Raw genomic sequence first — 23,109 nt, 5'->3', positions numbered from 1 at the left:
AAAAAAAAAAAGAACTGTGGGACAACTACAAAAGGTGTGACATATACATAATTAGAATTCCAGATGGAAAGAAACAGAGAAAGGAACAGAAGCAACATTTGAAACAATAATGACTAAAAATTTTCCAAAATTAAAATGTCAGACATTAAACCACAGATCCAGGAAATTGAGACAATACAAAGCAGGATAAATGCCCCCAAAACTACATATAGAAATATCAGATTTGAACATCAGAAAATCAAGCAAAGAAAATATCTTGGAAGAAGCCAGAAGGAAAAACACCTTACCTATAGAAGAGCAAAGATAAGATTTACAGACCTCTCCTCAGAAACCATTCAAGCAAGAAGAGAGTGAAGTGAAATATTTAAAGTATTGAGAGAAAACAACCACCAACTAGAATTCAGTACCCTGTGAAGTTATCCTTCAAAAGTGGAGGAGAAATACATACTTTCTCAGACAAACAAAAATTGAGGGAATTTGTTGCCAGTAGGCTTGCCTTATAAGAACTATTTAAAGTTCTTCAGGAAGAAGGAAAATAACATGTCAGTATAGGTTTATCTATCTTAACAAATGTACCACTGTGGTGTAGTGTGTCAATAGTAGGGGAGGTTGTGCATGATTGGGGACAAAGGGGTATATGGGAACTCTGTACATTCAGCTGAGTTTTGCTGTGAACCTCAAACTGCTGTAAAATATGAAGTTTGTTAATTTTTTAAAAGTCAATTGCATTTAGGATCAAGAAGGAAATTGATGACTTTGGCAATAATAATTTTAGTGGACTAGTAAGGAAACTAGATTGGAATAGGTTAAAGAGTTATAGAAATTGAGAAAGTATAAAATATATAAAGAAGCAAATTGGGACATAAACAATATAAAATGTGTGTGTGGAGGGGAAAGTAAATGTGTAAAACTTTTTAATGCAATTGAAGTTAATTTGTTTTCAGCTTAAAGTAGACTATTATAAGATGTATTATGAATGCCTTAGGTAATCAAAAAGCAAAAATCTGTGAGAGATACACAATGATAAAGAGAAAAGAATCAAAGCATACCACTAGAAAAAAAAAACATCAATTCACAAAGAAAGACAGCAATAGAGGAAGAAAGGAACAAAGGAACTATAAAATAATCAGAAAGCAATTAACAAAATGGTGATAGTCCTTACTATCAATAAGTCTGCACCTCTCAGTAATTATTCTAAATGTAAATGTTTTAAATTCTTCATTTAAAAGATATAGAGCAGCTAAATGAAAACAAAATAACTATATGCTGTCTACTAGAGACCCACTTAAGCTTTAAGGACACTAAGGCTGAAAGTGAAGGGATGGACAAAGTTATTCCATACAAATAGAAACCCAAATAGAACAAGGGTAGCTATACTTATATGAGACAAAATAGATTTTTAAGTCAAAAGCTGTAATAAGAGACAAAGAATGCCATTATATAGTGATAAAGGGGTCAGTTCATCAAGAGGATATAACAATTGTAAGTATATACTTACTGAATTTTGAAGCACTGAAGTATATTAAACAATTATTAACGGATCTAAAAGCAGAAATAGGCAGCAGTGCAATAAGAGTAAGGGACTTCAATACCTGACTTTCAAAAATGGATAAATTATCCAGACTGAAAATCAGTGAGGAAATAATGGACTTGAACTACACTTCAGACTAAATGCACCTAACAGACATATACAGAACATTCCACCCAACAACGGTAGAATCCACATTCTTCTCAAATGCACAGGAAACATGTTCCAGAATAGATCATACGTTAGGTCACAAAACAAGTCTTTAACAAATTTAATAAGATTGAAATTATATCAAGTATATTTTCTGACTGCAATGGTATAAAACTAAAAATCAACAATAAGAGCAAAGCTGGAAAACTCAAATATTTGGAAATTAAACAACATACTTATGAAAAACCGATGAGTCAAAGAATAAATCAAAAGAGCTATTAAAAATATCTTCGGGGGGGGGCTTCCCTGGTGGTGCAGTGGTTGAGAGTCTGCCTGCTGGTGCAGGGGACACAGGTTCGATCCCTGGTCTGGGAGGATCCCACATGCCGCGGAGCAGCTAGGCCCGTGAGCCACAACTACTGAGCCTGCACGTCTGGAGCTTGTGCTCCACAACAAGAGAGGCTGCGATAGTGAGAGGCCCACGCACCGTGATGAAGAGTGGCCCCCGCTTGCCACAACTAGAGAAAGCCCTCGCATCGAAACGAAGACCCAACACAACAAAAATAAATAAATTAATTTAAAAAATATATCTTGAGGGCTTCCCTGGTGGCGCAGTGGTTGAGAGTCCGCCTGCCAACGCAGGGGACATGGGTTCGTGCCCCGGTCCAGGAAGATCCCACGTGTTGCGGCACGGCTAGGCCCATGAGCCATGGCCGCTGAGCCTGCGTGTCCGGAGCCTGTGCTCCGTTAACAGGAGAGTCCACAACAGTGAGAGGCCCGCGTACGGCAAAAAAAAAAAAAAAATCTTGAGACAAATGAAAATGGAAACACAACATACCAAAACTTATGGGATACATCAAAAGCAGCCTTACAAGAGAAGTTTATAGCATTAAACACCTACATTAAGAAAAAATTAAGACCTCAAGTAACAGCCTAATCTTATACTTCAGGGAACTAGAAAAAGAAGAACAAACTAAGTCCAAAGTTAGCAGAAGGAAGAAAATTAAAATATTAGAGCAGAAAGAAATGATCTAGAAACTAGAGAGACAATAAAAATGATTAACTAAACTAAGAGTTGGTTTCATTAAAAGATGAACAATTGAGAAACTTCTATCTAGACTAAGAAAAAAAGAGAGATGACTCAAATTAATAAATTATAAATGAAAGAGGAGGCATTACAACTGATAACACAGAAATGCAGAGAGTCATAACAGACTTCTATGAATAATTATATATCAACAAATTTGATAACTTAGAAGATATGGATAAATTCCTAGAAATGTACAACTTACCAAGACTGAATCACAAAGTAATAGGGAATCTGAACAGACCAATAATGACCAAGGAGATTAAATCAGTAATTAAAAATTTCCCAGCAAAAAAAGGAACCAGCTAGCTTCACTGGTGCATTCTACCAAACCTTTAAAGAATTAATATGAGTCTTTCTCAAACTCTTCCAAAAAGTTGAAGAGGAACACTTCCAAACTCATTTCTGAGGCCAGCATTACCACGGTTACTAAATTCAGATCAGGGCATTGAAAGAAAATTACAGGCCACTATCCCCACTGAACATAGATGTTAAAAATCCTCACCAAAATGCCATCAAACCAAATTTAAGGACACATTAAAAGGACCATATACCATTATCAAGTGAGATTTATCCCTGGGACTCAAGGATGGTTCAACATAGGGAAATAAATTCATGTGATACACCACATTAACAGAATGAAGGGTAAAAACCATATGATCATTTCAATAGATGTTGAAAAAGCATTTGACAAAATTCAACATCGTTTCATGATGAAAACTCTCATTAAATTAGGTATAGAAGGAATGTACCTCATCATAATAAAGGCCATATATGACAAGTGCATAGCTAACATCATAGTCAGTGGTGAAAAGTTCAAAGCCCTTCCTCTAAGATCAAGAATAAGAAAAGGATGCCCACTCTTGCCACTTCTACTATACTATTCAACATAGTATTGGAAGTCCTAGCCAGAGCAATTAGGCAAGAAAAAGAAATAAAAGGCATCCAATTAAGAAAGGAAGAAGTGAAATTATCTCTGTTTACAGATGACTTGATCCTATATTGAAAACCATAAAGACTCCACCAAAAACCTTTAGAACTAATAAACAAATTCAATAAAATTGTAGGATACAAAATCAACATACAAAAATCGGTTTCATTTCTATACACTAACAAAAAACTATCTGAAAGAGAAATTAGAGGGCAATCCTGTGAGATAATAGAAAAAATATATATACTGGTCTCTGCCCCCAGTTTCTGGCACAGAACTCCTAAACCCTTATAATTTCCTAAGTGTAAGAATGCTAGGAGCATCTCTTTGTTTTAGTATGTGGTCTTTGACCTCATCCCTGACACAGGACTCCTACAACCTTGTAAACTCCTAAGTGATAAGAGTACTAGTGGATATTTTGTTTTAATGAAGCAACTCTGGATGGGCTTCTGGATGGCTCTGGTATAGGGACTGGTCACCAGAAAGATGAAGCCATGATTAGAAGCTTGGAATTTTCAGCCCACAGCCTCCCCTTCTCCAGAGAGTGGTGAGGGGCTGGAAATGAAGTTAATAATTGATCATGACTATGTGAGGAAACCTCCATAAAAGTCCCAATAGTAGAGGGTACGGAGAGCTGCCAGGTTGAGCACAGAAGCTCCTGCACTTGGAACTCTCCCAGACCTCACCTTATGTGTTTTTTTATCTGGCTGTTCGTATATATCCTTTAATAAATTGGTAAATGTAAGTAAGTGTTTCCCTCAGTTCTGTAAGCTGCCCTAGCAAATTAATCAAATCTGAGGTGGGGGTGATGGGAACCTCTGATTTGTATCCAAATCAGACAGAAGTTGTGGGTAACCTACTACTCACAATTGTCATCTGAAGTAGGATGGGAACAGTCTTGTGAGACTGAGCCCTTAACCTGTGGGATTTGAAACTATCCCCAGGAAGATAGTGTTAGTACTGAGTTGAACTGTAGGCTGCCTAGCTGGCATTGTAGAAAATTGCTTGTTCTGGAGAAACCCCCACACACATTTGGTGACCAGACCGTGCGGGTTTTGTGTGAGTAGTAAAGTAGACTCACAGGAGAAAGACTCATAAGAGGTAAAACAGGTTTTTCCTTTTAAAATCCCATTTACAGTAGCATCAAAAACAATAAAATACTTAGAGATAAATTTAACCAAGCAAGTAAAAGACCTGTACACTGAAAACTGTAAGACATTGATGAAAGTAATTGAAGAAGACAGAAATAAATGGAAAAATATACCGTATTCTTGGATTGGAAGAATTAGTGTTGTGAAAATGTCCATACTATCCAAAGTGATCAACAGATTCGGTGCAATCCCTATCAAAATTCCAATGACATTTTTCACAGAAATAGAAAAACTATTCTAAAATTTATATCAAACCACAATAGAACCGAAATACCTAAAGCAATCTTGAGAAAGAAAAAAGCTGGAGACATCACATTTCTTGTTTTCAATTTATATTACAAAACTATAGAAATGAAAGCAGTATGGTACTGGCACAAAAAGAGGCACATAGACCAGTAGAGAGCACACACATAAACCTACGCACGTATAGCCAATTGATTTTTTTTTTTTTTTTTTTGCGGTATGCGGGCCTATCACTGCTGTGGCTTCTCCCGTCGCGGAGCACAGGCTCTGGACGCACAGGCTCAGCGGCCCTGGCCCATGAGCCCAGCCGCTCCGCAGCATGTGGGATCCTCCCGGACCGGGGCATGAACCCGTGTCCCCTGCATCGACAGGTGGACGCTCAACCACTGCGCCACCAGGGAAGCCCTAGCCAATTGATTTTTGACAAGGGTGCCAAGAACATAAAATGGGGAAAGGATAGTCTCTTCAATAAATGGTAATAGGGAAACTGGATATCCACATGCAAAGGAATGAAATTGGAACCCCATCTTACATTAGTCACAGAAATTAACTCGAAATGGATTCAAGACTTACATATAAGACCTGAAACCCTAAAAACTCAAAGAAGAAAACATAGAGAAAAAGCTTGACATGGGTCTTGGCAATGATTTCTTTGATAAGGCACCAGAACACACAACAAAAGCTAAAATAAACAAGTGGGACTACATCAAACTAAAGAACTTCTGCATAGAAAAGGAACAGTTAGTAAATTTAAAAGGTAACCTACAGAACGAGTGAAAATATTTGCAAATCGCATATCTTCTAAGGGATTAATATCCAAAATATATAAAGAACCTATATAACTCAAGAGCAAAAAGCAAATAATTCAATTTTTAAATGGACAAAGTACCTGAATAGACAGTTTCCCAAAGAGCATATACAGGTGGTCGATAGGTACATGAAAATGTGCTCAATATCACTAATCATAAGGGAAATGCAAATCAAAACTACAATGAGATATCACCTTGAACCTGTTAGGATGGCTATTATCAAAAAGCCAAAGCTAACAAATGTTGGCAACGATGTGGAGAAAAGGGAACATTTATACACTGTTGGCGGGAATGTAAATTGGTATAACCATTATGGACAACCATATAGCAGTTCCTCCAAAAATTAAAAATAGAACTACCATGTAATCCAGCAATCTCACTCCCAGGTATGTATCCAAACGAAGTGAAATAAGTATCTTGAGGAGTTATCTGCACTCCCATGTTCATTGCAGCATTATTCACAATAACGAGATATGGAAACAACCTAAATGTCCTTCACTGGATGAATGGATAAAGAAAATGTGATATAGATGTAGAAAATGGCATATTATTCAGCCATAAAAAGAAGGAAATCTTTCCATTTGCGACAATCTGTATGAACCCGTAGGGCATTATGCTAAGTGAAATAAACCAGAGAAAGATAAATACTGTATGGTATTGCTTATATGTGGGGGGAAAAAGCCAATTTCATTACAGAGAATAGAACAGTGGTTGCCAGGGTCTGGGGTATGAGGAAATGGTGAGATGTAGGTTAAACTACAGACTTTCAGTTGTAAGAAAAATAAGTTCTGAGGGTCTGACATTAGCATGGTGACAATAGTTAATAATATGGTATTGTATATTTTAAAAGTTGCTGAAAATATATTTTAAGCTTTCTCACAATGCACACTCCACTAATGTTAACTATTTGAGGTGATGGATATGTTAATTACCTTGATCTTGGTAATCATTCCACAATGTATATGTATATCAAATTATCACTTGTGTGCTTTAAATATATATATTATTATATTTGTCAATTATTCCTCAATAAAGGTGGGAAAAAAAGAAAAAAATAAAGTAAGGAAGTAATGATTATCTATAGAGATTAACTCTGATGGGAAATAGTGGAAAAGAACAGTAACTAGAGGGAGAGGCAGGGTCAGAGGAAATTTATTCTGTTTTGTTTTAAAGATGGGATATGTGGGACCATTTTTTAGGGCTAATGGGAATAATAGAAGGAAAGAAGAGGGAATAGTGAATGTAACTCAGTAGGCAACTGGAGCTCCCTGTGACATAGAGATCTAGTTGAAGTTGACCTGAATTTCACTTTTTTAACCTAAAGCAATGAAAAATCTTCCACATACTTCTATGTTTTCTTTTCCATGCTTCTTTGCTTCCTCCTGGTTACATTTCCCTTTCCTGTTTCCATGCATGCTGTCTCAGTTTCATACTCCATTATCTCTCTCTCTCTCTCTCTCTCTCTCTCTCTCACACACACACACACACAGACACACACACACACACACACAACCACACACACGCACACCTTTCTATACAAATCAAGCATCTTATAATTTGTGTGTCACATGTTACATTAAATGCCATTTCTTATGCTCTTGCATGTTCTGCCCCTTCTCAAAAGCTGTGTTCCTAAGTTTCTCTTCCTGACTATAGCTTTACCATTTCTGGGATGCTGGTCTATGAGAACTTCCTTATATTATTTTGAAGAAGATATACAGATGGCCAATAAGTACATGAAAAGATGCTCAATATCCTTAGTCATTAGGGAAATGCAAATCAAAACCACAATGAGGTATGACTTCATATCCACTAGGATGACTATAATCAAAAAGACAGATAACAGAATTCCATGGTGGTCCAGTGGTTAGGACTCGGCACTTTCACTGCTGTGGCCCGGGTTCATTCCCTGGTCGGGGAACCACAATTCTGCAAGCTGCACAGCACGGCCAAAAAAAGAAAAACAAGACAGACAATAATAAATGTTGGTGATGATGTGGAGAAATGAGAACCTTCAGACATTGTGGGGTGAATGTAAAATAGTACAGCTGATTCGTAAAACAATTTGGCAGTTCTTCAAAATTTTAAACGTGGAGTTACCGTAGGACTCAGCAATTCTACTCTTAGGTTTATACCCAGGAGAAATAAAAGCATACATCCTTACAAAAACTTATACATGAATGTTCTTGACAGCATTTATTCACAACAGGCAAAAAGTGGAAACAACACCAGTGTCCATCTCCTGATGAATGGGTAAATAAAATGTGGTATATCCATACAATAGAATATTATTTGGCAATAAAAACCAGTGAAGCACTGATACATGCTACAACTTGGATGAACCTTGAAAAAACTATGCACTGTGAAATAAGCCAGTCACAAAAGGCCACATATTATATGACCTCATTTATAAGAAGTGTCCAGGATAGGCAAATATATAAAGACAGCCATAGATTAGTAGTTACTTAGGGCTGATGGGGATGGAATGGAGATTGACTGCTAATGGTTATGGGGTTTCTTTTAGTGGGAACAAAAATGTTCTAAAATAGGCTGTGGTGATGATTGCACAACCCTGTGAATGTATTAAAAACCATTGAATTTTACTCTTAAATGGGTGAATTTTATGGTGATTTATATCTCAATAAAGCTATTTTAAAAAATAAAAACAAAAAGCTTCCCTATACTATTATATGGAGGAGAGAAGTCCTTGAAAAGATGAGGAAGGATGAGATCCAGAATACCAGTGGAGGAACTGGCATTTAAAAGAGGAGGGAGATTTCTCTTGTGATATACTTGTAGATGTAGTGGTAGCAGGGCGGGTATTGTGCTTAGAAGGACCCCATGCTTCATTTAATGCTCTGTTTTCACCATCTTGACATTTTAAATAGCTTTTAAATATTGGGGCCCCACAATTTTATTTTGCACTGGGCCCCCAAAATTTGAGTCTCGAGTGAGTAGTTGGATGCTGTTTGATGTCTTTTATTGTTGCAGGGAAGGGTGAGCCAAAGATGTCAGTTGCAGATGGTAGAAGGAAGGAGGCTAGAGGTTTAAGGAAAATTGGGTGATTTTGAAATAGTCATGAGAAGCTAGAGAAGTGTAGAAGAGGTGCCAATCTGTGGCTACTCCTTTTGAGTTTGTAGTGCTGTTGGTATGCCACATTGTATAATTTTCTCCAACACTTAATTGCACTGGTGGTACAGCGGATATTGATGTTAGGGTTCATCAGGCTGGGGATTTGTCAGGCATCTGTGATAGGAGGAGAAAGCGATAAGAAAGTAGTTATAATGATGGTTGGTGGTAGATAAGGAAGGAATAAGACAGGAGAAAGATCATGGATGAGATAACATTGTAGGATCAGTAAATTGGAGATTTCAATGACAGGGAAGTTTATTTCCTCAAGATAATTGTGCAGGGGTTGGACAAATATAGGAAGCTATTTGAATTGATTGATTCTGTAGTTTCTATTGATGGCAAGGGCTAAGTTTGATCATAGAGTGAATGAAATGCCATGAGGGGAAAAGGTTATTGGAAATGCAGAGATCAAGCAACTTAGAGACCAGTTGGTTGGCTGGGTTATTCCCTTGGATGATGAAATTGCTGAGAATGATGACAGGAGTGAGAGAAAAGGCTGTATGCAAGGTGTGAAATTTTCAGTGAAAGAAAGGAGTTAATAGTTGACAGTAAGTACCTCACTCTTTGCTCCATACCTTTGTTCTTTCCTTTGCTTGGACTATATCAATACCTTATACCTCTTCTACTTCCCTCCCCTCCTCTTTCTTTATCATCCTCTTTATCCCCTTACCCTCAACTCAAAATCTTGTCATTCTCAAATTGCATTCTCCTCAGTTATGTTGAATATATTTAAACTTTGAATATTTTTCTACTTTATTTATTTATTTTAATTTATTTATTTTTGGCTGTGTTGGGTCTTCGTTGCCACTCACGGGCTTTCTCTAGTTGCAGCAAGCAGGGGCTACTCTTCATTGCAGTGCACGGGCTTCTCATTGCGGTGGCTTGTCTTTGTTGCGTAGCATGGGCTCTAGGCATGTGGGCTTCAGTAGTTGTGGCACACGGACTCAGTAGTTGTGGCTCGTGGGCTCTAGAGCGCAGGCTCTGTAGTTGTAGCGCATGGGCTTAGCTGCTCCACGGCATGTGGGATCTTCCCGGACCAGGGCTCGAACCCATGTCCCCTGCATTGGCAGGTGGATTCTTAACCACCAGGGAAGTCCCTGAATATTATTATAAACACATCTTGAAAGCATAAGACAAGTCACATAACTTAGGACAAGCAGTCACTGAACAGTTTTCAGTGCAGGGACTAGTTGGTAAAGCAATACACTTTCTTTTTTTGTTTGTTTGTTTGTTTTTGTTTTTGTTTTTTGGCGGTACGCGGGCCTCTCACTGTTGTGGCCTCTCCCGTTGCAGAGCACAGGCTCCGGACGCACAGGCTCATCGGCCATGGCTCACGGGCCCAGCCGCTCCACGGCCATGTGGGATCTTCCCGGACCGGGGCACGAACCCGTGTCCCCTGCATCGGCAGGTGGACTCTCAACCACTGCGCCACCAGGGAAGCCCGCAATACACTTTCTTGTAGTTGCAGCTTCCTGATGTCTTAGAAAGGACTTTTTGTTTTTTAAATGAAGATTATTGCATAATAAAGATATTTATATAAATATATTTAATGTTTTCTCTAAAATTTAGTTTTAAATAGTGACAAATAAATAGATCTTATTGTCATTTTTCTTTCAAAAACACTATTTGGGAGATGTTACCTTAAATGTGGTAGGACAATTTTTTGAGCTGAGTATATTTCAGACTATTTTGTCTTTCAACAAATTTTTTTTCCTTAAATATATTAAAAACCTTACTTTTTTAAAAGAACTTTTTAAGTTTAATACTTTCTTTCAAGTTGAGGGAATTATAGATAGAAATATAGATCCCATTTTAATTATAACAATTATAACACAAATATATATAAAACAATAAAAATAGGACATCTGAGAGATGATACAAATGTTGTTATAGCATTGTAAAATGTGTTTTATGATTCTGAATTTCTTTCAGCCTGAAAAAGATCCTGAACCTAGAGATACAAGTTCTCAAACAACATTAAGCTCTCATCACCTAAATATCAAGGTTCCATCATCTCACCAGAGGTCTGTTGTAGAAAGCAGTGCAGGTAGATCAGTTGCTAAAGTTCTGCTGCCTCAGCCCCTCAAACCTGCGTTGGTAAGCACTGGCCTTTTATTAACTAATTCTTGAAAAGACTATAAAAAGAAAATGTACTTATTAGGAAAATTTAGGTATGCATTAATGTCTTAGCAAATCTAGGAAAAAATGTGGAGAATCTATGTACTTACAGCTATATACAGGCGGATTTTTTTTTTTTTTTTTGCGGTACGCGGGCGTCTCACTGTTGCGGCCTCTCCCGTTGCAGAGCACAGGCTCCGGACGCGCAGGCTCAGCGGCCATGGCTCATGGGGCCAGCCGCTCCACGGCATGTGGGATCTTCCTGGACCGGGGCACGAACCCATGTCCCCTGCATCGGCAGGCGGACTCTCGACCACTGCGCCACTAGGGAAGCCCCAGGCAGATGTTTTTTAAATGGATTGACTGTTGACAATTGTGTCACTTGAGACCACTGGGAAGAGATTATTCCGGCAGAATTAAGAGTTCAGGGCTTCCCTGGTGGCACAGTGGTTGAGAGTTCGCCTAACGATGCAGGGGACACGGGTTCGTGCCCTGGTCCGGGAAGATCCCACATGCCGCGGAGCGGCTAGGCCCATGAGCCATGGCCACTGAGCCTGCGCGTCCGGAGCCTGTGCTCTACAACGGGAGAGGCCACAACAGTGAGAGGCCCTAATAACGCAAAAAAAAAAAAAAAAAAAAAAAAGCGTTCAAATGGCATATTGGAGGGGGTAATACCTGAGAAAGGAAAGCAGGGAGGAAGGAAGATTGGGCTGGAATAGCCTCAGTCTTCAATGCAGATCTGACAAAGGCTCTCCCAGTGGGGAGGTCTGGAGCAAAGATTGTCCATTATAGGAATATTATGTTGGGCTGCTATGCTTAGATGTTGGCTGAGGCTTGCCCTAGATGATGGCCTCAACCTGAAAGCTGAAGCAGATTCTAAAGGTGTTGCAGCTGGGCAGTATCAGCTAACTGCACTCCTTGCAGTGGAACAGCATGTATTATTTGTAACCTTTGCATGGCAATTCCTAGGGTAGAATAATCCCTATTGTTCAGATGAACAGATTAAAAGATCATATAGGTAATAAATTAGAGAACTAACATATTTAGTGTACTAGGTAAATTTACTTATAATTTTTTGATAAAATCTTCCTAATAAATATTCCAGATTATGTCTTGAACAACTAGTTTAAGAGATTTTAAGCCAGAAAGAAAGAGTTCAAGAAAGAAAAGACGAAAGAAAGAAAAAAGAAACCTAACACAACTTCCCTGTGATGTTCAGGTTTTATGAATTTGGGTTCCAGGCTTGGCAGCATGTAATGACACCTATTCAAAGAGATATATCATTTTTACCACATAGAGTTCTCTTGGAGGTTGTTTGACCTAGCTCAAGCCAAAAAATTCTTTAGTTTCTTGTCTAGTGTTTTAAAATTTAATTAGCATATTAAAATTTTATTACTATGACATATGATCTAGTATACTATTAAAATTTTGTTTGTACTGTATTAAGGTATTTTATTTCTTTCTGCTATTCAATTCCCTATTTCACAAAATACTGATAGAACACACATTCCAGTACTTCTGATAAGAAAAGCAGAGGCCTGTTAACAAGTACTCCGTCTTCACAAACAGCTAGTTTAATGGTAAGTGTTATTAGCATTTGACACTTGTAGTATCTATTTTCTGGCTCCCTGTTCTTCCCATTATTCTGTTTCTCTTAGACCAGGGGAATATCGCACATAGACAATAATGTCTGTAATTTCTATTGCATAAACATACTTTCACTGGAAGTACTCTATATACTGGTATACATGAAAGAAAGATTTCTGTCTTCTTTAAAAAAATTTTTTTATTGTGGCAAAATATATATAACATAAAATTTACCATTTTAACCATTTTTTAATTTTTTTTTTTGTGGTACGCGGGCCTCTCACTGTTGTGACCTCTCCCGTTGCGGAGCATGGGCTCCAGACGCGCAGGCTCAGCTGCCATGGCTCACGGGCCCAGCCGCTCCGCGGCATGTGGGATCTTCCTGGACCGGGGCACGAACCCGTGTCCCCTGCATCGGCAGGCGGACTCTCAACCACTGTGCCACCAGGGAAGCCCCATTTTAACCATTTTTAAATGTGCAGTTCAAGTACTTTCACATTGTTGTGCAACCATCACCACCAACAATACTGAGAAATTTTTCATCTTGCCAAACTGAAATTTCATACACATTAAACAGTAACTCCCCATTCTTTCCTCCCCCAGTCCCTTGTTACCACCATTGTACTCTCTGTCTCTATGAATCTGATTGTTCTAGGTACTTCATATAAATGGAATCATACAGTATTTGTCTTTTTTGTGACTAACTTATTTCACTTAGCATAATGTCTTCAAGGTTTATCTATGTTGTAGCATGTGTCAGGATATACTTCCTTTTTAAAGGCTAAATAATATTACATTGTGTGAATATACCACATTTTGTTTATCCATTCTTCTGTCTATGGGCATTTGGTTGCTTCCATCTTTTGGCTATTGTGAATAATGCTGCTATGAAAATGGGTGTAAAAATATCTCTTTGTGACCCTGCTTTCAATTCTTTTGGGTATATTTTTGAGGAGCCACCATACTGTTTTCCATGTCAGTTGCACTATTTTACATTCGCACCACAATTTACAAATGTGCCAATTTCTCTACATCCTTGCTAACACTTGTAACTTTCTGTGTTTTTTTTTAAATAATAGATGTGAGATGGTATCTCCTTGTGGGGTTTTTTTTAACACCTTTATTGGAGTATAATTGCTTTACAATGGTGTGCTAGCCTCTGCTCTACAACAAAGTGAATCAGCCATACATATACACACATTCCCGTATCTCTTCCCTCTTGCATCTCCCTCCCGCCCACCCCCCTCTAGGTGGTCACAAAGCACCGAGCTGATCTCCCTGTGCTATGCGGCTGCTTCCCACTAGCTATCGGTTTTACATTTGGTAGTGTATATATGTCCATGCCACTCTCTCACTTTCTGCCAGTTTCCCCTTCCCCTTCCCTGTATCCTCAAGTCCGTTCTCTAGTAGGTCTGCATCTTTATTCCCATCTTTCCCCTAGGTTCTTCATGACCTTTTTTTTTTTTTTTTTTAGATTCCATATATATGTGTTAGCATACAGTATTTGTTTTTCTCTTTCTGACTTCACTCTGTATGGCAGACTCTAGGTCCATCCACCTCACTCCAAATAACTCAATTTCCTTTCTTTTTATGGCTGAGTAATATTCCATTGTATATATGTGCCACATCTTCTTTATCCATTTATCTGATGATGGACACTTAGGTTGCTTCCCTGTCCTGGCTATTGTAAATAGAGCAGCAGTGACCATTGTGGTACATGACTCTTTTTGAATTATGGTTTCCTCAGGGTATATGCCCAGTAGTGGGATTGCTGGGTTGTATGGTAGTGCTATTTTTAGTTTTTTTAAGGAACCTCCATAAGTTCTCCATAGTGGCTGTATCAATTTACATTCCCACCAACAGTGCAAGAGGGTTCCCTTTTCTCCACACCCTCTCCAGCATTTATTGTTTGTAGATTTTTTGTGATGGCCATTCTGACTGGTGTGAGATGATATCTCATTTTAGTTTTGATTTTCATTTCTCTAATGATAAATGAAGTGGAGCATTCTTTTATGTGTTTGTTGGCAATCTGTGTATCTTCTTTGGAGAAATGTCTATATAGGTCTTCTGCCCATTTTTGGATTGGGTTGTTTGTTTTTTTGTTATTGAGCTGCATGAGCTGCTCATAAATTTTAGAGATTAATCCTTTGTCAGTTGCTTCATTTGCGAATATTTTCTCCCATTCTGAGGGTTGTCTATTCATCTTCTTTATGGTTTCCTTTTCTGTGCAAAAGCTTTTAAGTTTCATTAGGTCCCATTTGTTTATTTTTGGTTTTATTTCCATTTACCTAAGAGATGGGTCAAAAAGGATCTTGCTGTGATTTATGTCATAGAGTGTTCTGCCTGTGTATTCCTCTAAGAGTTTGATAGTGTCTGGCCTTACATTTAGGTCTTTAATCCATTTGGAGTTTATTTTTGTGTATGGTGTTAGGAAGTGTTCTAATTTCATTCTTTTACATGTAGCTGTCCAGTTTTCCTAGCGCCACTTATTGAAGAGGCTGTGTTTTCTCCACTGTATATTCTTGCCTTCTTTATAGAAGGTAAGGTGACCATATGTGCGTGGGTTTGTCTCTGGACTTTCTATCCTGTACCATTGATCTGTATTTCTGTTTTTGTGCCAGTACCATACTGTCTTGATTACTGTAGCTTTGTAGTATAGTCTGAAGTCAGGGAGCTTGATTCCTCCAGCTCCTGTTTTTCTTTCTCAAGATTGCTTTGGCTATTTGGACTCTTTTGTGTTTCCATACAAATTGTGCCATTTTTTGTTCTAGTTCTGTGAAAAATGCCATTGGTAGTTTGATAGGGATTGCACTGAATCTGTAGATTGCTTTGGGTAGTATAGTCATTTTCACAATGTTGATTCTTCCAATCCAATAATATGGTATATCTCTCCATCTGTCTGTATCATCTTTAATTTCTTCCATCAGTGTCTTATAATTTTCTGCATACAGGTCTTTTGTCTCCTTAGGTAGGTTTATTCCTAGGTATTTGATTCTTTTTGTTGCAATGGTAAATGGGAGTGTTTCCTTAATTTCTCTTTCAGATTTTTCGTCACTAGTGTATAGGAATGCCAGAGATTTCTGTGCATTTAATTTTGTATTCTGCTACTTTACGAAGTTCATTGATTAGCTCTAGTAGTTTTCTGGTAGCATCTTTAGGATTCTCATCTGCAAACAGTGACAGCTTTACTTCTTCTTTTCCGATTTGGATTCCTTTTATTTCTTTTTCTTCTCTGATTGCTGTGGCTAAAACTTCCAAAACTATGTTGAATAAGAGTGGTGAGAGTGGACAACCTTGTCTTGTGCCTGATCTTAGTGGAAATGGTTTCAGTTATTCACCATTGAGGACGACATTGGCTGTGGGTTTGTCATATATGGCCTTTATTATGTTGAGGTAAGTTCCCTCTATGCCTAGTTTCTGGAGGGTTTTTATCATAAATGGGTATTGAAGTTTGTCGAAAGCTTTCTCTGCATCTATTGAGATGATCATATGGTTTTTCTCCTTCGATTTGTTAATATGTTGTATCACATTGATTGATTTGTGTATATTGAAGAATCCTTCCATTCGTGGGATAAACCCCACTTGATCATGGTGTATGATCCTTTTAATGTGCTGTTGGATTCTGTTTGCTAGTATTTTGTTGAGGATTTTTGCATCTATGTTCATCAGTGATATTGGACTATAGTTTTCTTTGTTTGTGACATCTTTGTCTGGTTTTGGTATCAGGGTGATGGGGACCTCGTAGAATTAGTTTGGGAGTGTTCCTCCCTCTGCTATATTTTGGAAGAGTTTCATAAGGATAGATGTTAGCTCTTCTCTAAATGTTTGATAGAATTTGCCTGTGAAGCCATCTGGTCCTGATCTCTTTCTTGTCTGTTGAAAGATTTTTAATCACAGTTTCACTTTCAGTGCTTGTCATTGGTCTGTTCATATTTTTTCTTTCTTCCTGGTTCAGTCTTGAAAGGTTGTGCATTTCTAAGAACTTGTCTATTTCTTCCAGATTTTCCATTTTATTGGCATATAGTTGCTTGTAGTAATCTCTCATGAGCCTTTGTATTTCTGCAGTCTCAGTTGTTACTTCTCCTTTTTCATTTCTAATTCTGTTGATTTGAACCTTCTCCCTTTTTTTCTGGATGAGACTGCCTAATGGTTTATCAATTTTGTTTATCTTCTCAAAGAATCAGCTTTTAGTTTTATTGATCTTTGCTATCGTTTCCTTCATTTCTTTTTCATTTATTTCTGATCTGATCTTTATGATTTCTTTCCTTCTGCTATCTTTGGGTTTTTTTTGTTCTTCTTTCTCTAATTGCTTTAGGTGTAAGATTAGGTTGTTTATTTAAGATGGTTCCTGTTTCTTAAGGTAGGATTGTATTGCTCTAAACTTCCCTCTTAGAACTGCTTTTGTGGCATCGCATAGGTTTTGGGTCTTGTGTTTTCATTGTCATTTGTTTCTAGGTATTTTTTGATTTCCTCTTTGATTTCTTCAGTGATCTCTTGGTTATTAAGTAGTGTATTGTTTAGCTTCCATGTGTTTGTATTTTTTACAGATTTTTTCCTGTAGTTGATATCTAGTCTCATAGCGTTGTGGTCGGAAAAGATACTTGATATGATTTCAATTTTCTTAAATTTACCAAGGCTTGATTTGTGACCCAAGATATGATCTATCCTGGAGAATGTTCCATGAGCACTTGAGAAAAATGTGTATTCCGTTGTTTTTGGATGGAATGTCCTATAAACATCAATTAAGTCCATCTTGTTTAATGTATCATTTAAAGCTTGTGTTTCCTTATTTGTTTTCATTTTGGATGATCTGTCCATTGTTGAAAGTGGGGTGTTAAATTCCCCTACTATGATTGTGTTACTGTCGAGTTCTCCTTTTATGTCTGTTAGTATTTTCCTTATGTATTGAGGTGCTCCTATGTTGGGTGCATAAATATTTACTATTGTTATATCTTCTTCTTGGATTGATCCCTTCATCGTTATGTAGTGTCCTTCTTTGTCTCTTGTAATAGTCTTGATTTTAAAGTCTATTTTGTCTGATATGAGAATTGCTACTCCAGATTTCTTTTGATTTCCATTTGCATGGAATATCTTTTTCCCCCCCTCACTTTCAGTCTGTATGTGTCCCTAGGTCTGAAGTGGGTCTCTTGTAGACAGCATATATATGGGTCTTGTTTTTGTATCCATTCAGCCAGTCTGTGTCTTTTGGTTGGAGTCTTTAATCCATTTACATTTAAGGTAGTTATCAATATGTATGGTCCTATTACCATTTTCTAAATTGTTTTGGGTTTGTTATTGTAGGTGTTTTTCTTCTCTCGTGTTTCCTGCCTAGAGAAGTTCCTTTAGCATTTGTTGTAAAGCTGGTTTGGTGGTGCTGATTTCTCTTAGCTTTTGCTTGTCTGTAAAGGTTTTGATTTGTCCATCAAATCTGAATGAGATCCTTGCTGGGTAGAGTAATCTATGTTGTAGGTTTTTCCCCTTCATCACGTTATATATGTCCTGCCACTCCCTACTGGCTTGCAGAATTTCTGCTGAAAGATCAGCTGTTAACCTTATGGGGATTCCCTTGTGCATTATTTGTTGTTTTTCCCTTGCTGCTTTTAACATGTTTTCTTTGTATTTAATTTTTGACAGTTTGATTAATATGTGTCCTGGCGTGTTTCTCCTTGGATTTATCCTGTATGGGACTCTCTGTGCTTCCTGGACTTGATTAACTATTTCCTTGCTCATATTAGTGAAGTTTTCAACTATAATCTCTTCACATATTTTCCCAGTCCGTTTCTTTTTCTATTCTTCTTCTGGGACCCCAAAATTCGAATGTTGGTGCATTTAATGTTGTCCCAGAAGTCTCTGAGACTGTCCTCAATTCTTTTCATTCTTTTTTCTTTATTCTGCTCTGCAGTAGCTATTTCCACTACTTTACCTTCCAGGTCACTTATCCGTTCTTCTGCCTCAGTTATTCTGCTATTGATCCCTTCTAGAGTAGTTTTAATTTCATTTTTTGTGTTGTTAATCGTTGCTTGTTTCCTCTTTAGTTCTTCTAGGTCCTTGTTAAACGTTTCTTGTATTTTCTCCGTTCTATTTCCGAGAGTTTGGATCATCTTTACTATCATTATTCTGAATTCCTTTTCAGGTAGACTGCTCTTCATTTGTTAGGTCTGGTGTGTTTTTACCTTGCTCCTTCATCTGCAGTGTGTTTCTCTCTCTTTTCATTTTGCTTAACTTACTGTGTTTGGGGTCTCATTTTCGCAGGCTGCAGGTTCGTAGTTCCCATTGTTTTTGGTTTCTGCCCCCAGTGGCTAAGGTTGGTTCAGTGGGTTGTGTAAGCTTCCTGGTTGAGGGGACTAGTGCCTGTGTTCTGGTGGATGAGGCTGGATCTTGCCTTTGTGGTGCGCAGGTCCACGTCTGGTCGTGTGTTTTGGGGTCTGTGGCCTTATGATGATTTTAGGCAGCCTCTCTGCTAATGGGTGGGGGTGTGTTCCTGTCCTGCTAGTTGTTTGGCATAGGGTGTCGAGCACTGTAGCTTGCTGGTCATTGAATGGATCTGGGTCTTGGCATTGAGATGGAGATCTCTGGGAGATTTTCACCATTTGATATTATGTGGAGCTGGGCGTCTCTTGTGGACCAGTGTCCTGAACTTGGCTCTCCCACCTCAGAGGCACAACCCTGATGCCTGGCTGGAGCACCAAGAGCCTTCATACACACAGCTCAGACCAGGTATGTGGGGAGTTTCTTGCCTTTTGGGAGGTCTGAGTTCTTCTGCCAGCATTCAGTAGGTGTTCTGTAGGAGTTGTTCCACATGTAGATATATTTCTGATGTATTTGTGGGGAGGAACGTGATCTCCACGTCTTACTCCTCCACCATCTTGAAGCTCCTCTCTCTCCTTGTGTTTTGATTTGTATTTCCCTAATGGCCAATGATGTTGAGCATCTTTTCATATGCTTATTAACCATTTTTATATCTTCTTTTGAGGAGTGTCTTTTCAAGTTCTTCACACATTTAAAAAATCAGGTTGTTTATTTTTTTGTTGTTCAGTTATAGGAGTTCTTTATATATTCTAGATATTAACCCCTTATCAGATATATGGTTTGCAAATATTTTCTCCCATTTTGTGGGTTACCTTTTCATTCTGTTGATAGTGTCCTTTGATGCACAAAAGTTTTAAATTTTTATGTAGTCCAGTTTATCTTTTGTTGTTGTTGTTGCCTTCGCTTTTGTGTCATATCCAAGAATTCATTATTAAATGCAGTGTCATGAAGGTTTCTCCCTGTGTTTTCTTCTAAGAATCTATAATTTAGCTCTTACCCAGCCAGGGTTCTTCTTAGGTTCAACTAAACAGCAGGTATACAGCTGTTTAGGTATACAGCAGGTATACAGTAGAGCAGGAGCAGATGTTCCTCTTCAGCAGGAGCAGTCCTCACAGAAGTCCATGTAGTAGCTTATATAGCAGTCTGGGGACAGCTCAGATACAAGGAGATGAGATCCAGTATCTTTTGTAATAACACATAGGCGCAGCTTCCAGGGTCCCCACAAGGGATATGCCTAATTACAAGAGTCCGGGAAGCCCAAAATATGGTGCCTTTTCTAGTATTTATTTACTTATAGTGTGCGTATAGTTCCTCCCAGTCCAGATGCAATTTCTCAATCAGATACCATTTTTACCCTAAGCAATGTTACCTAGTAATACAGTTTACATTCTTACCTTTATTCTAGTGGAACAGAGTTGGAGAGTTAACCAAAGATCACTTTTTCAAGATGGGGAAAAGATTTCTGTAAGCACTCTGCTCATAATCTTTCCAGTGTTCTAAAGATTAATACTTTTTCCAGAAAATGACTTTCATTTTTTATTCATTTTTGTTTTATATTTTGGGTTAAAATGTATATATGAGAAATAAGTGTTTAAAAATGAGTTTTTTCCCCTGCAAAACTAATCTTTTGACTATTTTGTAAATACCAACATCTTTTTAAAATTAAGCTATAATTCACATTTTATAAAATTCACCTTGCTAAAGTGTGAATTCAGTGACTTTTAGTATACTCAGAAGGTTGTGCAGCCGTTGACCCCTAATTTAGGAGCATTCAGGAACATTTTTAGGAACATTTTTCATCACCCCCTTAGCAGTCACTTACCATTCCCCCCATCTCACCCTTCAGCTCCTGGAAATTACTAATCTACTTTCTGTGTTTTTAGGTTTGCTTTCACTTATAATATTTTCAAGATTCATCCATGTTACAGCATTTATCAGTACCTTGTTCCTTATTTATGGCTGAATAATATCCCATTATAAGGATATACCACATTTTATTTTCTAATTCATCAGTTTATGGGCATTTGGATGAATAATAGTGCTATGAGTGTTCGTGTACAAGTCTTTGTATGGATATATGTTTTCAGTTTTCTTGGGTATATACCTATAAGTGGAAAAAGAATTAATTGGTTACATGGTAACTGTATGTTTAATACTTTTTTTGTGGTGGACTTTTAAAAACAGCTTTTTTGAGGTACAGTTCACCTATTTAGAGTATAAATTTCAGCGTTTTTTAGTATATTCACAAATATGTGCCATTATCACCCCAGTCAATTTTAGAACATTTTTATCACCTTAAAAACAAACCCTGTACCCTTTAACCATTACTATTATCCCCTTATTCCTCCATCCCACTATCTGGCCCCAAGCAACCACTAATCCGCTTTCCATCTCAGTAGATTTCCTGGACATTTTATATGAATAAAATCATATAATATGTAGTCTTTTGTGACTAACTTCTTTTACTTAGCATAATGTTTTCAAGGTATCAGTACTTCTTTCCTTTTCATGGCCAAACAATATTCTATTGTGTTCATGACCATTTGGGTTATTTCTGCCTTTGGACAATTATGAATAAAGCTGCCATAAACATCCAGGTACAAGCTTTTGTGTGGATATATGTTTTCATTTCTCTTGAGTGTATACCTAGAAGTAAAATTGAAGGGTTATAAGGTAACTCTATGGTTGGTCATTAGAGGAGTTGATAGACTGTTTTCCAAAGTGGTTGAATAGTTTTACATTCCCAGCAGCAGTGTATGAGTGTTCTGATTTGTCTATATTCTTACCAACACTTACTATCATCTATCTTTTGGGGTGTGAAGTTGTATCTCATTGTGATTTTGTAATGGAGCTTATTGGCCCTTTGTATATCTTCTTTGGAGAAATGTCTACTCAGATCCTTTGCTCATTTAAAAGTTAGGTTATTTGTCTTCTTATTGTTGAGTTGTAAGTGTTCTTTATATGTTCTAGATACTAGACCCTTATCAGATAAAGGATTTTCAAATATTTTCTCCCATTCTGTAGGTAAATACCAGTGTCTTTTAATAAATAAAAATACTTTTGAGAACACTTAATGGCTTAACATTTTAAGGTTTACATTTTGTTACCAAATGAATCTGAGACTAATTGCCCTTTGGTTCTTCTACACCAAATGAGGCATATAGATTCCCCTCAATTCCAAGCTGTCATTCCTTGGCTGACTACACTGAAAGGAGGCCAGTTGACTCAAGGACTTCTGGAGATTTTCATTTTTTAGGGCCTCACTTTAATGTGACCTTCCTAACACTGTTTCAAGATACACATTGATAGGCCTGAAGTTGTTCTGTCCTCCTACAAGGAAGAGGAGCTAGACAAAGGCAGATGCCCCCCACTCCCTACCCAGCGCAGTTGATAATTCATTTTGGGCACACCTACATGTGGTGTAGCCTAGGTTCAGGCCAGACCTAGTCTGATCTGGATAGTCAACATGACAAAGCTTCTTAGAATCCCAAACTAAAGAGTATGGATCATGACTTTGGTTTTAAATATTTTGAATTTGATGTAGAAATATGTGGTGATTTAAGTAACCTGATAATGATATGGTTATGGTGCTCAGGAAAGAGATAGAGATTTAAAAATCTCTAGTGTACAACTGGTAGACAAAAAGAAGGCAAGAGTAGAACACTGGGGAAGGCTGACAGTTGAGGGAAGAGCAGGAGAAATTATTCCATGAGGTGTAGTTGCTGGGTATGTGAATTTCATTTAGTAGGTACTTAATATATAAAAATTAAATTGTACTTTAGCAAATGAAAATTCCTATTTAAAAAATAATTTTAAATTTAAATTATTATTTAAATAATAATTTCAAATAATACAAGGCTAAAGAGCCTTGTATTCTTCTTTATAGATTCACTTGTTCCCAGTTAAACATGCATCTTTTGAAGAAGTATTTCTAAATATCAGCAATTATATGAATTCAGATAAAATTATTCATATGTCAAGTTCACAAGAAAATCATTCTATTGAGAGAGTAGTTCAACTTTCCTTTAATTAAAAATATTGTTTTTGCCACATTGAGCTTCTAC

General features: G+C 37.5%; 1 protein-coding gene across 1 annotated transcript in view; it reads left to right on the top strand.

Annotated features, from left to right (window-relative positions):
• Positions 1-23,109, top strand: part of MEIKIN (meiotic kinetochore factor) — a 136,223-nt gene that overhangs the window by 49,373 nt on the left and 63,741 nt on the right. The window contains exons 9-10 of the mRNA XM_073802485.1: positions 10,964-11,128; positions 12,649-12,729. Of these exons, the coding sequence (XP_073658586.1) occupies positions 10,964-11,128; positions 12,649-12,729 (246 nt within the window). The remainder of the gene's footprint in view (positions 1-10,963; positions 11,129-12,648; positions 12,730-23,109) is intronic.

The sequence above is a fragment of the Tursiops truncatus genome, chromosome 3, assembly GCF_011762595.2.
Source record: "Tursiops truncatus isolate mTurTru1 chromosome 3, mTurTru1.mat.Y, whole genome shotgun sequence".
Classification (NCBI taxonomy): Eukaryota; Metazoa; Chordata; class Mammalia; order Artiodactyla; family Delphinidae; genus Tursiops; species Tursiops truncatus.
This window is presented reverse-complemented; position numbering and strand designations above follow the sequence as displayed.